We start from the raw sequence: 16,346 nt of genomic DNA on the forward strand, positions 1-16,346 counted from the left end.
TTGATACGAAATTGGAAATGACGATGCAGATCACGGTTAGGAAAAGTTATTTAATTCAAATTGTCCTTGCAGAAAATATTTACAGTACATAAATAATTGTTTACAGTACATAAATAATTGATGAAAGTTAAAGCACATAGATACTGTATGTTATGGAATGTAGTCCGTATTACATATCGTATGCAAGCGTCATACCTGTATCCACATTAACGTAGCCCACTGCGTGTATCTGATGACTCCCCTTTCCGCTTGTCATGCCCAGTGCGTGACGTGCGCGTGACCGTGCTCTGAATTAACGCAACAAAGGAAAATAATTAATAATATGGACATCAAATGCCAACTTGACTGCGCGTGTGAGTAGAGTATAAAACAGCTTTGAACAGTATGTCAGTTAGCGTTGGCGGAATGTGAGTTATTGAGCATATTTTACGCCGCTTTTAGCAATATTCCAGCAATATCACAGAAATTGGCTTCACATATTGTACCCATGTCGGGAATCCAACCCGGGGCTTCGGCTTGACGAGCGAACACTAGTCTACCCTTGTTTGAGTGAGTGAGTGAGTGAGTATGGTTTTACGCCGCTTTTAGCAATATTCCAGCAATATCACGGCGGGGGACACCAGAAATGGGCTTCACACATTGTACCCATGTCGGGAATCGAACCCGGGTCTTCGGCGTGACGAGGGAACGCTTTAACCACTAGGCTACCCGACCGCCCCCTTGTTTGAGGAAAGACACTTGTGATGAAGGCATTCACAAGTTTTAACACGGGTAATGAGGTCGAAGTGAGATTCGAACCCACTATCATAGGTTCCTGGCACGCCGAAGGGACGCAACTCTGCACAGCGAATTGCAACGCCTTAGACGATTAGGCCACTTTGCTCCAATATCATTTTCATATTAACATACAATATGAGGGTGATATATTTAAATGGATGTTGTGTCATTTTTTTCTGCAGTCACCAATACTCCATCTGACATGTCAGCAAGTGAATATACAAATATTGCAGACACATGACTGACTGATCATCATACCGTTGAGGTGCGATGACATACACTCAATCAACCAGGTCATATTATCCACCGAATCCTCAGTATTAGATCGACCGCCTCCGTGGTCTAACGGTAGAGCGTCCGCCGGGACGGTCCGAGGTTCGATCCCCAGCCGCGTCATACCAAAAGACGTTAAAAGATGGCACTTGTTGTTACCCTGTCTCGGCGTTAAGGGGCTAAAACAAGGACTGGTCGGCCCGGAGTCAGTATACTGTGTCTGAGTGGGGTTTTCATGTTAAACTGCGGCATGGTATCGCAGTGAGCTAGCACTATAAATCGGCATCAGTCCGGACTAGTACAAGCAGCCATACACACACACATACACGTGCATGCACTTCGCTATATAAGTGCAATAATCTTGGACGCGACGTTAAACCTCATTTCACCTCACCATTATTAGATCTTTGTATACATAGGGGAGTACGGTTTGATGTTTTTTATGTGCATTTTTATAGTCACGATTCTTATAGATGTACTTAATTTATTCGTTTTACACTGTGACACTTAACCGGAATGTATGAATACATTTATTTCTTTTGTTTCTAATGGTAACAAAAATCTGTGATTAAACAAACTACCAACATTTTGTAGGCCTCTTTAGTTCCAAGCACACACGCATTGATGACGTCATTTGCAACCTGCAGCGCATACTCCGACATACAGCTATCACGTGGGAGATCCTGTAACATTAAATATCACATGCCGATACATATACATTTCTAAATCGTACGAGTAAGGGCGTGAGTTTTGATTTAACACTGGTTGGAACAGTATTTCAGTTTTATATCATGGCATGTCAGCTTTATGACCGAATATGGAAAACGAACGCACAGGTTCCTGGCACGCCAAAGGGACGCAATTCTGACAGCATATTCGGCATCACGGACAACAGGTCCACTCGTGCCCCAAATAAATTGGACAAACTGTGTTTGTGTTTTGCCAATTTGAGTATGAGCCTCCGTTAGACAGACTGATGTCAATATTGATCTTATTATTAAATCACTTTCATTTCGGCGTTCAGTGTAGCTTTAAACAACAAACAAACTCTGCCATAAAAAACACACCACTGTACATAATCTAACAATATGCTCAAAGCAATCGTTCAGATTACAAGTTATATTTTAATTCTTATATCAAATTAGGTGGTGTAATTAATCTATATATATTTTGGTACCTTTGCCATTTCGTACAACACTTGCAAATCCATCATAACGTTGAATACATTTCTGTCAAATACTCGGATTTCTGCTGTTGTCAACGTTGCTTGGAAATCAGGAGGTGCTTCGTTAAAATCGTTGTAGATACCGTTGACAGACATCTCGATGTAGATGAGGTGACTGAATTAAAGACGTCGTTGCAAGCTTAAGGCCTAAGTGATATAAAGGTTCGTATCTCCATCACATACATTGGGAAGGGACAAGACATTGTCTCGAAGATGGATAAAATATTCTTTTATGCCCATGTTATCCATCCCCATGTATTTGCTAATGTAAGAAAGTTAAATAATACTAGTTGTTCACCATTTAAACCTGTCGCATAATTCTTTTTATAAATATTTGACTTTTGCGGTAAACAGAAAACAAAAAAAACTGAAAAAGGACTCAGAAACTCACTCAAGAGCTTCTGAATCGGCACAGGACGTGATGGTGTAGTAATATCTATTCTTCATGCAACTCAAACCCTGGAAGACAAGAACAAGAGTCTGCAGATGGAGAGAGAGGACACATTTACTTCAGAATATGAAGTGGTGGTGGGGTGGCCCAGTGGTTGAAGTGTTCACTTCTCAGGACGAAGGCCCGTGTTCGATTCCCAACATAGATATCCAAACCTTTATTGATGCATTAAAGCTTTCCTGCTCAAAAAGATAGATCCAAAGGAAAGCTAACATAACCACATTACTTTCCAATGAAACAATCATCCCTTCTCAGATCAGTTATCAGCAAGAAAACAGCGTTATCAAGGGCCATATCAGAATTATGTTTCTTCAAGTGAATAATACGGACGTTAATGTCTTTAAAACTATTAAACAAGTATCTCGTATAAGCATGCAAATGATTGTGTAGTTTTCAGGAAATGTATTGAAGACAGGATGCACAAAATCTAAAAACATGTAGCAAAGCACGTCACTCCGAATTAGAGTAATTTATGGACCAATTTTCGAACTCAGTCTTGACAAGTATCTCTCAGATAAGATTTCAAAAGTCTCATTCATGTAAATTCAGTAGTTTCTAAGAAAACTTGTCCCCATTGCAGCACTATAGACAAGGTAAAATAGCAGAGATCAAGGGCACTAACTGTGTACAAAACTAATTTACGTGACAATTTTCGAACTGTCTTGGCAAGTATCTCTTAGATAAGGATGCAAACTTTCATTTATGTAAATTCAGTACTTTCTCAGACAATTTGTCCGCTTTTCACGCAGAATGCACGCATTTGAAAAGCTTGGAGCAAGGGCCATAACTTAATAAATTAATTAAAGACAAAAATTATGTCCATAATCATAAGACATCGATGCTAAAAGCTGATGATCACTATCAAATAGTGATGGCACCAGGTGTTCGAGAAAGTAATGGTCGATAATAATAATAATAATAATAATAATGATAATGACAATGATAATAATAATAATAAGAAGGAGAAGAAGAAGAAGAAGACTTACTTGCACTGGCTTCCCATCAACCCATATTTGACATTCGGAACCAGAATTCCACACTAGCCTTACTTCCTGTCCCGACCAGCTCTCTTGTATCTTGATTTGGAGTCGAAACCAGTGCTTGGACCACCTACAGTTGTTGCAATGGTAACAGCTCGTATACTATAGCATACCTAGCAATCCAACAAAGTACAGTTTTGGCTGTCACTAATGAGCAATGTTCCAGCTATACTACCACAGTGGCCTGCAACTACTAGTAATCAAGTCTGGACCAGACAAACCAGTGGTTGATATCATGACCAACAACCCACGCAGTCGGGTTACGGTGACACACAATCGACCAAGTCACAGAACGTGACAGCCCGTTCCACTTGAGCCTGCTCGTTCGGCAAGCAATTTTTACGGACCAGTTCTGTGTCTTGGGTCAGTTATCCATTAAGCAGGCCATGACGATACTTTTAGTTCTGTAGTATATGTACCTTAAATATTGGGATAGTAAAAACAGAACACTTTTGTAACAGAATATATATCGTAGACCGTACGCCAAATCTAATCATGATAAATGTAAACTTACAGAGGTCCAAACGCTTGGCCAACCTTGACCTCGTCATAGGGAAGATTGACGGCTTGGGCGTACATTACTGTGTCATCAGCTTGCGCGTGAGCAATACAACACAGTGCCTCCTTTTGTGGATATACTCTTTAATAAAGAATATAATATATACTCATAGATAAATTACATTCATAATGACCTAGAAATCAATTTTTCATGTTCAATGTCGATCCAAAATTTCAATCCCGTGACTTGGTGTGTTCTGACTGATCGCATTATTGATGTATCGGAATTTTCTTGGTCCGATTTCAATACATCAACAAAAGACAAAATAGGTTACAACGTAACCACTCTTGAATATCGAAAATTTCGATAGGTGTATTGAAATCGAAAATATTGACGTGACGTTCGTCATAATTCAGAACAAGTGCAAGTTATAAGCTTTAGTTTGCTACCAAAATTCGAAATGCCTTTATCATTTATTAAGCACTGAAATCAGTTCACAATAATTGACTTAAAGTGTTTTGCAAATAATGAATGCCTTCTGGAGGGCTGGTCAAAAAGTACCAAGCCTATCAAACCAACAAAACCAACAATGAATTGTGAAAGTGTTTTTCATTTAATTTTTCAACATAATCTCCCTGTTTTTCAATACACTTCTCATATCGATAATGAAGCTTTTCAATTCCAGTCAGGACGAAATTTTCTGAAGCCATCTTGAAAAACCAATTCACGGCAGCTTTCAGGAATTTTTAGGGGAGTACTTTTCTCTGAAGTCAAAAACTTGATGACTGCTCGGTACTCTTTCATTTCCATTTCTGTGTCTATTTGGACTCCTATCACGTTCAAAGGGCTGTCACTAATATACAAACGGCCTGACCAGATCAAATACACTTGCAATGAACTACTCAAACAATGCACTTTATTGACTAGTTCACGTTGTTACGGCTCATAGTTGAAAGTGAGCCAGGCTAGAATAATAGATTCATTAATAAATATCAGTATAAAATAATACACCTGTATCACGGTATACTCCAGCGGAGAATGAAAATCCAGTGCACACTGATCCATTACCCAGGGTAATAATGTAAGCATGTACTTTGTGTCTGGAATCTAGCGCAATATAAGTACACACATTATTACTTTAATTATTTATTATCAGGACAACAGTCCTCGGAAAACTGACTAAGAATTATAATTAAGAATTGGTCTTAGATGTTCTTATGTCAATGTTTGACTTACATTCGTATGTTCAGATGGTTTTTAAAATGTAAAATATGAAACTAATCAAAGGGGAGACTTTTAAAAGATCTGCTTACCTGGAGGTCAAACAAATTCCGTCAAATAGATCATGACATAGAAACTTCCGTATTCTTGCCAGTTGGGTGTCTCGGTGCTTGAAGGGGATGAGATCCATGGGACACGTTGGGTACTGAAATAAATAAACAAAATCAGCACCGGTACCGTTTTTGTTGATGGCATCGCTAAAGTCGAAAGTAAAATTATCGCTACGGGGATTTGATTTCAAGGGTAAGCCCGGTTTTTAAATAAAAACAAACACAGCTCATACTCTTGTGTAAATAAAAAAAAAATCAGCTTCCATCTGCTTGAAAAAACCCACCTCAGCCTCAATAAGAAGTATCGACCGTAATATGGCAATCCTCAAAGAGCAAAGCCATAGTCTTTGACAGAGAGACATCACTGTGAGAGACAATATGTCTGTAACACTTATTTATTAATAATCATTTCAAATCTTCCATTTCATGGGGCCATATCATGCAAGTCACTGTGTTGTAGCCTTGGACAAGGTTATTGACTTCGCCTTTGGAAGGATGGACATGGATGCCATCTTTGCTGAAGATATGCCCTAAATAGGCGAATTGTTTTGTCGCGAATTTACATTTGCTTGGTTTTAGGATGAGTCAAGCTTCTTTGATCTTTGCTTTGAAATGTGGCATAAAAAATCTGAGCTCTCTTTTGAAAGGAAAAACATCTAAATAGGCGAATGAAGAAAAAAAACTTGACTGTACCAAAAAAAACACTGGTGCCATAGACTGTACATAATATCTGCAGTTCGCATACACTGATGCCATAGACTGTTCATAATATCTGCAGTTTGCATACACTGATGCTATAGACTGTACATGACATCTGCAGTTCGCATACACTGATGCCATATACTGTACATAATATCTGCAGTTCGCATACACTGATGCAATAGACTGTACATGACATCTGCAGTTCGCATACACTGGTGCCATAGACTGTACATGACATCTACAGTTTGCATACACTGATGCCATAGACTGTACATAATATCTGCAGTTCGCATACACTGATGCTATAGACTGTATATACTATCTGCAGTTCGCATACACTGGTGCCATAGACTGTACATGATATCTGCAGTTCGCATACACTTCTGCCATAGACTGTACATGACATCTGCAGTTTGCATACACTGATGCCATAAACTGTACATGACATCTGCAGTTTGCATACACTGGTGCTATAAACTGTACATAATATCTGCAGTTCGCATACACTGATGCCATAGACTGTACATGACATCTGCAGTTTGCATACACTGATGCTATAGACTGTACATAATATCTGCAGTTTGCATATACTGATGCTATAGACTGTACATACTATCTACAGTTTGCATACACTGATGCTATAGACTGTACATGACATCTGCAGTTCGCATACACTGATGCTATAGACTGTACATGACATCTGCAGTTTGCATACACTGGTGCCATAGACTGTTCATAATATCTGCAGGTCGCATACACTGATGCCATAGATTGTACGTGACATCTGCAGTTCGCATACAATGATGCCATAGACTGTACATGACATCTCGGTTTGCATACACTGATGCCATAGACTGTACATGACATCTGCAGTTCGCATACACTGATACTATAGACTGTACATAATATGTGCAGTTCGCATACACTGATGCCATAGACTGTACATGACAACTGCAGTTCGCATACACTGATGCCATAGATTGTATATAATATCTGCAGTTCGCATACACTGATGCCATAGACTGTACATGATATCTGCAGTTCGCATACACTGGTGCCATAGACTGTACATGATATCTGCAGTTCGCATAAACTGATGCCATATACATAATATCTGCAGTTCGCATACAATGATGCCATAGACTGTACATAATATCTGCAGTTCGCATACACTGATTCTACAGACTGTACATAATATCTGCAGTTCGTATACGATGTGCACCAAAACCTTGGGGTTGGAAACATCAAGCGCCACTTTATTGATTTCGTTTCTGTTTTCGTTTTGCCAGGGATTAAATTTTGCAAAACCCCTTCCTTCCGGTTTGGGCGTTGTACACCCTATGTATCAACCCCTGTACAAAACAGACCGAAAGTTGCCGGTTGCAACACCTGTTTGCTCCAAGTATAGTTTTTCACAACTCGTGTATCGCCAGATCCAGGTAAAATAATGGTATAAATGTAAATTGTAACATTTGGGTTTCCGATAATACACTTATATGTGACTTATAACATAAACTGTAACATCACTGTATTTTATTGAAATCGTGTGATCAAAAGTCACCTATCGGATCGCTTTAGAATATGTCTCGTAAAAAGTTAAACAGACTGTTCTCTGTAAAGGCATATTTGTAACCGTTCAGTTATCCTTAATAATGAAGTTGAATGCTTTCGTGCACAAGGCAGCAGTAAATTATGTGTATAAGCCACGAATTAAAAAGAAACAGACTGTACTAGACCAACATCTAGTCTCTGAAATGTACATATCGTACAGAAAAAACAGTCGTTCAATTATCTTTATAAAAATATAATAAAAGGGAGCCCAGTGACTCTTCATTTTCAGATACTGCAGTAATCTAGACTTGCCAAACATTATAGACTTGCATGGGCTGTATTTGATATATATTTGTATCAGGGACTAAGACTGTACGTTTAATAAGAGTAAAATGATGTGTCAAAAGCTTTTATATTTGCAACTCTCAGTTCACACTCACACAACTCCCATTCACCCGGACAGTCTCATTTATGTCACAACCCGTGAAGATCCGAGGTAGAAGTGGTCTTCAGCAACCCATGCTTGCCGTACAAGGCGACTGTGCTTGTCGTAAGAGGCGACTTATGGGATCGGGTGGCCAGGTTCGCTGACTTGGTTGATGCATGTCATCGTGTCACAACTGCGTAGATCGATGCTAATGATGTCAATCACTGGATTGTCTGGTCCAGACTCGATTATTTACAGACCTCCGTCATATAGCTGGAATATTGCTGAGTGCGGCGTCAACAAATAAACAAACATTTCTGTCGTAACTCATTCATTTTGTAATGAAATGAAATGTGACTATTCGACGGATTTTTTTTCATTCTTATTCTTAACCTTTTCACTTACATGTGCAGATATGTCCTAAAGACGCAGACATTTAACGATACAATGGTACCACTAAAATGTTGTCATTTCCGTGTTCAATGAGCAGCAAATAAGTTTAAAGAAATGTTATATGCCGAATTTAAAATACAGTAAATTGTATTAATTACCTAAGACATACATGTATACTCAACAACAAAAGTTTCTGTGACACCAATATTTTGGTGTATTTTTCAAACAAGTAAAGTTTGGTTTTCAATATTGTAGTACATGTATGGAATCAAGTCACAAAAACGCAACTGCTACAGAAAAGCATGCATTCCATGCAAAAGTTGACTTTTATGCAAGCACCATGCATTTCACAACCCAAGGATGGGTATAAAAACATGTGCGTTAACAGGATTCCATATGCATTGTTAATGGGGCCGTCACACCATGACGTTCTGGTCAGCGTTCTATGACGTTTGAGGAAACGTTGGTAGTCGCCCATGGTTGCTGGGATAGCGCCAGAAGAGCGTTGTGTGAACGCTAGTGAACGTCGGTGATCGCCGGGAATCGGCGGAGAACGCTGGTCCGGAAAAAAAGTTTTGAACATGCACAAAAGTTCTCACTGAGACCAGCGTTCTTCAACGTTTAATTTTAAACGCTGAAGAACGTTTAAGAACGTTCGTGGAACGTTTTACTAACGTTCGCCGAGCGTTGCACGCGTTCGGCTATCGTTAGTCAGTCGTTACTCTAGCGTTACTTGGTTGTTACTAATCGTTTGCTTTGCATTGAACGACTCACTGGCGACCTGTCAACGACCGCTGAACGGTCCCCTAGCGCACGCAGCGTGTGACACGACACGCCAGCAAGACGCTATTCTGTCGTTATTCACACGTTAGTCACACGCTCAATACGCTCGTCTAACGTTGACAAATCGTTCGTCGCGCGCCAGTGGCACGTTAGCACACGCTAATGGTTTTCAGGGGTATCTTACTTGGTCGCTGTTACACGCTTCTCGTGCGTTAGACACACGCTAGTCATGCGTTAGGCACACGTTAATCAAACGCCAGATGTGTCATCCTCATTCTAGAACGCTCAAAAATTGAACAATTGAAATGTTCAGAGAACGTTGACCAGAACGTCATGGTGTGACGGCCCCTTTAGCATCGTGCTGGCAACAACCACTCAGAAAAACAACAAAATTACGCAATTATTCAACATTCTACCATGACATTGATGAATGCTGCTTCTGAATGGTTAAAAAGAGGTTTCCATTTTGCTACAGAAATCCCTTTCAAATATATCAGGCCTTTTCACACAAAAAACGTGCGTATGAATACATAGATAGACTAAATATCGATTCATAGAAAATGGCTGCCGAACGATCACCCCATATGAACTGTAAAACGTATCTATATTTCCTCTGATACACGCTGGGTCTCTAATACCAGCCAGGTCTCTAATACACGCCGAGTCAAGGGCTCTCGTGAAATTAAAAGACGGCATAGCGTCAAATAGAGGAAATACGGTAGTTTGATATCGGATGTTTTGGGCGTTGGCTAGGCCGCAACCTAGACTGCTTCGATGATGGCATTAAAAGATTTAACGAAGGCATATCTTTTGCATACAGATGAAATGTTTATGAAACTGTTAGGGAAATGTTCTATGGTGACCAGAATTGGAACAATTTAAGCTATTTCAACATTGAAACAACCAACAATGAAAGTAAAATATAACATTAAAATATGGTTTGAAAAAACTTTTTTCATCAAAACCTGTTGTTTACAAACCTTTTTGTGATCGATATTCGACGCTATCTCCGCCAACCACCATCGTAAGGATTTGGCAGAAGAGGATTTGAAATTCCGTCACCCAGAAAACACTTGTCCATTCGAAACTCCACGAAAACAATGTCCCTACATCATTGAAGTCAAACTTGATGAAATTCATTTCAGAACACGCACAATTAAGGAAATCATACACGACCCGCTATGTCTGGGCCACGAATGTCTCATTCCATTCACACGCTGGCTTTGGAATCCATGAAATCTTGAAATGGATAGGTAGCACCATGCGGATACTGAGATAGGCCCAAGCTGTGTAAAAAATGTCCGACTCGTCGGCAGGCTAAAAAGCGGATGTTCAGTCATACCCACTTCCATTGGTAATCATATTGTACCAGCAGGCTCGATCATTCCCAGTAAATCTACAGGTTAATGCTGAACCACATCATAGATCGGGGTTGTCATCTTGCTCACACAATATATGTAAACACAAGATTGTCAGTCATTGACAGCTTCGAGGTGTGAGTAACCGTGATGTAGGTCAAATTCTGCCACATCCAAGTCCGGGGTAGAGAGGCATTTATTTTGATGTTATTACTGTTTACTGGGGGTAATTGCTAACTAATAGAATGTTAATTCAAAAAGTTTGTTGTAGAAATATATTTGTTTAGCATTTAAAAACCTTTTTCTACAACTTGTCACCCCTACAATAGAAATGATGGCATGTTCGATTTTCGATCGCTAAGCCGCGATTACGTTTCTGCTTGTGGTTCTCCACGATCGCCCGTGGATTTCCACAAATAACTGTTACTGTAAAGGTCGATTTCGGTTTGGTTTTCCTTGCATTCTAACTGTGACAGGCTATGTGTGAGTGAGTATGGTTTTACGCCGCTTTTAGCAATATTCCAGCAATATCACTGCGAGGGACACCAGAAATGGTCTTCACACATTGTACCCATGTGGGGAATCGAACCCGGGACTTCGGCGTAACGAGCGAACGCTTTAGCCACTAGGCTACCCCATCGTGATATGCTATGATTGATGTGCTGAAATAGTGTTTTCCGTTTGTCTAATGTCCATGTAACATGCTGTAATTGTAGAAGATAATTGATGAATAATTATGTAAATCAACACATACACATTATACATCTCATATATTACCATTACATGATAGGGTTCGTATTTCCAACATTCTGCTATGGATATTAGATATAATTATATTAGATTTAAAAAGTATTGATAATCTATCGCAAGTATTCATGCGTGTAGACTTAAAGACGGTCAGTGATTTCCCGCCACTGAAGACGAATAAATGAGACCTTTTATCGCTTGAGTAACGCCGTTAGAATTTGGCGCAGTTTTCTCATTTTGGTATGTTGACATGTGCTTTTCATATCTGTTTAAAGGCGTGGTATTTCAAAACAAAGATGCACATATAGTTGACTAAGGGAATGGAAGAGCTGTGAAAATGGATCCAAGATAAAACAGCTTTTTCAATATATTAACCACAAACATCAATGTCGAATAGCTCAAGTAATAACATAGATAGTAATAGTAATTACACACAATATAGATAATTGATACCTGAATGACAAAATGTTTCATTGTAAATGTGTATGGTTTTCGTTATTTAAAATAGTTTTCATTATTTATTTTATTACCCAGCATTCTCTAAATTATCAAATACTTCCATCAATGTCATGTGATTTACATTCGTATTTAGTAATATATAATTTATTTTGCAATCTTAATAAAAATAAAATTTGTATAAAAACAAATATATCATGGGATTTTTTCGCAATCTTAAATTATATAAAAGGACAACGAAAAGAACCTTTACCAGTATAAAAATGAAATTACAAAAAATTAAAAAACACAAGTACAAACTGAACATAATATGGCTATGTAGAAAGTGAAACACGGCACGTTTCTTTTTTTTTAGAAAATGCGAAAAAATGAAAACCACGTGCCGCTTGGGAAGCCGAAACTACACGTGCAATAAGGGTATATAAATGATAAGGACGGCATGTCAAAAAATCACACTGATAAAAACACGACAGAAATGCCACCTGTGACACCCGAACAACGCGAGTGGACCCTCTGTATGATACAGATGGAGTGAGTGAGTGAGTATGGTTTTTACGCCGCAATATTCCAGCAATATCACGGCGGGGGACACCAGAAATGGGCTTCACACATTGTACCCATGTCGGGAATCGAACCCGGGTCTTTGGCGTGACGAGCAAACGCTTTAACCACTAGGCTACCCGACCGCCCCGATACAGATGGAAGTCAACAATGTCCACGTCGCTAGAACGTTTGGTTGTACCTGTGTTGCTGTAACTAACCTGATGCAACGTCACAGAAAGAGCGGGCAGACACCAGACACGTCAAGAACAGTCATATCCAGGGTAACTACGCCCAATGAAGACCTGTTTCACTGACTGACAGAGGGTCGTTTCACTGATGAAAACCGGTTCTGTCTGTTCAGTGCTGATGGAAGACAACGGTTTTACCGCCAAAGGGGAGAACGAACGGCGGCATGTTGCGTTCAGGAGGTCATGGTTCATGGTGGATGAGGTGTTATGGCGTGGGAAGGAATTTGTGGGCAGGAGAGAACACCACTGTTCATTGTTAACGGAAATGTGACAGCTCAGCGTTACATGGATGACATTTTTCGTCCGATTGTCCTTCCATTTCAACAACAGCTGCCACGTTATGTCAATCAGCATGACAACGCCAGACCCCATACTGCCCGAATCGTACAGTAGTTCATTGCAGCCAGCATTAGTTTCATTTATCTACGAACATTATCTATCACATTTTCTAACTTTTCCTTTGAAACTTTACTTCAAATAACCTATCACGTAAGTCTTTTAATGTACATATATATACCAAGGTGTAAAATGTAAATAGTACAAAGATGGGATAAAAAAAGTGAAAGAACAAGTTGTATTTCATGGACTAGTACCAGCCAAAACAAATATATTTCGAGAAAAGGAGTAAGTAATGCAGCTTATAGCGAAATACAAGGTGAGACGAGGATGTATGTTTTCTGGTGGTCATAAGAGGTGGGCGGTATGACCGATATACCGCGTAAACAATTATTTGAAATATTAATGAATACACATCACATGCATGCGTTGGGTCAGTATAAAAAAAAGTTATAAGTGGGGGACGACTATGTATGTTCAGGGAAAGTCCAAAATCGAGTCGTTTCCAAATTCATGGTAGATTACGCATTAACGCCCGAAATATGAAAACACATACTTTCTCCTACTTATACCGCAAATGGGTGGATTGATACTCATCTCATCAATAACTGGTTTGTCTGCCCTAGGCTTGATTATTTACAGATAAATGTGATGTTTCTTGAATAGTGGTGGCTGAATAGCAAAATCTAAGTCACTTGAGTCCTAGTGCTCGTGAAGTGCTACTGCTATGTGTTGTAACACATAGGATACCACATACCTGTTAAGCTATACAAATTCAATACTCCTGTAGTTACTAGCATTATGGGCAACGTCAAGCCAGCTGCCCCAGACGGAAAAAAGATACCATCGACTGAATGTGGCATTTCTTCAGCACTGTCTAGTGAGCAGGCACACTCGTGACACCTTTGTATTTTGTTTCATATTGTTCCCCTACTATTCTGATGTGAACAGTTAGCTTATGGTAGACATTTGAAGAATTTCTTTTCATTTTTGTAATCCATTTACAAATGAGCAAACTGATGATAAATTAACTTTCCGTTTTGATGGGTCAGTTGATAAATCAACTGAAAATTACGAAGTGTAATCTTACTATCACGTCAGTTAAATCTTGAAGAAAATTGCTCTCGTCATGACATCGCTGTATTTTGTAGATATCGTGTCTTGTCCGATCGCTTCAGAAAATGTCTCGTAAATAAGTTAAGCAGATTGCTTTCTGCAAATGTATATTTGAAAGCCTTATAGTTATCCATGGAATATTTTCGTCAGAGCGCAGCAGTAAATTATGTGTGTACGCGACGATGAAAAAGACTGTACGTTTAATAAGAGCAGACTGACGTGTCAAAGCTTTCACTCTCAGGACCCGTGAAGATCCGAGGTAGCAAAGGTCTTCAGCAACCCATGCTTGCCGTAAAAGGCGACTATGCTTGTCGTAAAAAGCGACTAACGGGATCGGGTGGTCAGGCTGGCTGACTTGGTTGATGCATGTCATCGATCCCAATTGCGTGGATCGATGTTGATGATGTCAATCACTGGATTGTCTGGTCCAGACTCGATTATTTACAGACCGCCGTCATATAGCTGGAATATTGCTGAGTGCAACCAACCAACCAAACAAACTCTCAGTTCAGACTCACGACAACTCCAATACACCTGCACAGTCTCATTTATATCGTAATTCATTCATTTTGTACTGAAATGAAAGGTGACTACACGCGGATTTGTTTTTCATTCATATTCTTAACTGTTTGGTAACATTATCACCACATTCACTTACATGCGCAGAAAAGTCCTAAACACGCAGACATTTTATTTATTTATTTATTTATTTATTTATTTATTTATTTATTTATTTATTTTTATATATATATATTTTTTTTATAAATTTTTATTCAGTCATATACACAGGATACATATGCACTCGGAAAGCAAACACGCAGACATTTAACGCATTCGTCACCACTCGCCTCTTTCCGTAACCTGCAAGAAGACTCGTCCCCCTATCGATGAATGTTATGTGCGAAAATACGACAAACCAATCAGAATGCGCGTATGATTTCAAGTTCTTCGTCAAAGAATCCCTCAGAAATAATTTTTGATTTTACATATGTCTTGCATCTAAAAATATACCCAAGACACAGTTAAATGTGTTCAATCATACTGTATAATTCTGCATGTCCAAATGTGCTTTAAATTGCATCTGAAATATATATAATATATGGGGAAACATGTGAACCATAATGCGACGATTTGACAATTATTTTAGGTATGCCCGTTTGCGCTAAAACGGAACCCGGTCGCAAAAATGGCCATAGGAGGGGCACGAGTCGCTATTCGGCTTGTCCCGGAATAACACGAGTTGGTAACGAATGGAGTTGGTCACGAATGATATTTAACGATTAAGTTGACGCTAAAATGTTGTCCTTTCCGTGTTCAATTAGCAGCAAGTAGCTGAAAAGAATATATGATTGTTGCGGGACAATTAGTCAATACATGTATAATGCCGAATTTGAAATACATGAATTTGTATTGTCCACACAAGAAATATATAAGACTAACCTGTAGCTATGGCAACACGCTGCAATCTGAACTGAACTCGGAGGAGCAAGAGTTGTGATCGGCAGCTTCCGGTTTGCTGATCTCACGGCGATACAACTGAGCATAGCCCGAGTAATTACAGCTTTCATATGCTCTGTCACGCGTTCGTATTTATAGCAATTTAATGCAATGAATAAACAGCACCAGCTGTTCATAGCAGCTGCCACATGCTATGACGGTAGATTCTTTCATCTCAGGCATAGGGTAAAAACAAATTTATTACAAACCTACCTGCTTGTCATGGTCACAGCAGGAACAATGCAATGAATGACTTGCTCAGTACGCCATTTTGAACTATTACATGAAAAAAATAACATTTCGTTTCATTCATGATTTGGGGTTAATACGTCAGTGAGTGTGTCATATTATTCGCCGTGGTTTTTTTTGCAATATTGTATCAATATTGTAGCAGGTATTTATTTGTATTTTAGCTTTTTGTAAGTATTTTCTATTTCAGCTTTTGTTTCTGTTGAATTATATTCAACAGAGGCTTGTTGGCATTTCAGGGTGGCAATATATGTTGTTGTCCAACAAGTAGTATTTATCCCTACATTTTATGTCCAGATCTATCACATCCCAAGGTATCCGGTGATTGGCCAAATTCAAACACT

General features: G+C 39.2%; 1 protein-coding gene across 2 annotated transcripts in view; it reads right to left on the reverse strand.

Moving 5' to 3' along the window:
- Positions 1 to 15,806, reverse strand: part of LOC124139040 (alpha-mannosidase 2C1-like) — a 62,561-nt gene extending 46,755 nt beyond the window's left edge. Inside the window, exons 1-8 of one of the 2 annotated variants that reach the window (XM_048383525.1) lie at positions 15,697 to 15,806; positions 5,579 to 5,691; positions 4,281 to 4,406; positions 3,713 to 3,836; positions 2,667 to 2,734; positions 2,228 to 2,390; positions 1,636 to 1,733; positions 196 to 287 (exon numbers count right to left, since the gene is read on the reverse strand). In XM_048383525.1, the coding sequence (XP_048239482.1) occupies positions 196 to 287; positions 1,636 to 1,733; positions 2,228 to 2,390; positions 2,667 to 2,734; positions 3,713 to 3,836; positions 4,281 to 4,406; positions 5,579 to 5,676 (769 nt within the window). In that variant the 5' untranslated portion in view covers positions 5,677 to 5,691; positions 15,697 to 15,806. Of the gene's footprint in view, positions 1 to 195; positions 288 to 1,635; positions 1,734 to 2,227; positions 2,391 to 2,666; positions 2,735 to 3,712; positions 3,837 to 4,280; positions 4,407 to 5,578; positions 5,692 to 12,774; positions 12,903 to 15,696 lie in introns of those variants that run through there. The other variant, XM_048383526.1, reaches the window with a different exon arrangement.
- Between the last annotated feature and the right edge of the window lie 540 nt (positions 15,807 to 16,346).

This window comes from Haliotis rufescens, unplaced genomic scaffold, assembly GCF_023055435.1.
Source record: "Haliotis rufescens isolate VD_foot unplaced genomic scaffold, xgHalRufe1.0.p SCAF_49, whole genome shotgun sequence".
NCBI classification, from domain to species: domain Eukaryota; kingdom Metazoa; phylum Mollusca; class Gastropoda; order Lepetellida; family Haliotidae; genus Haliotis; species Haliotis rufescens.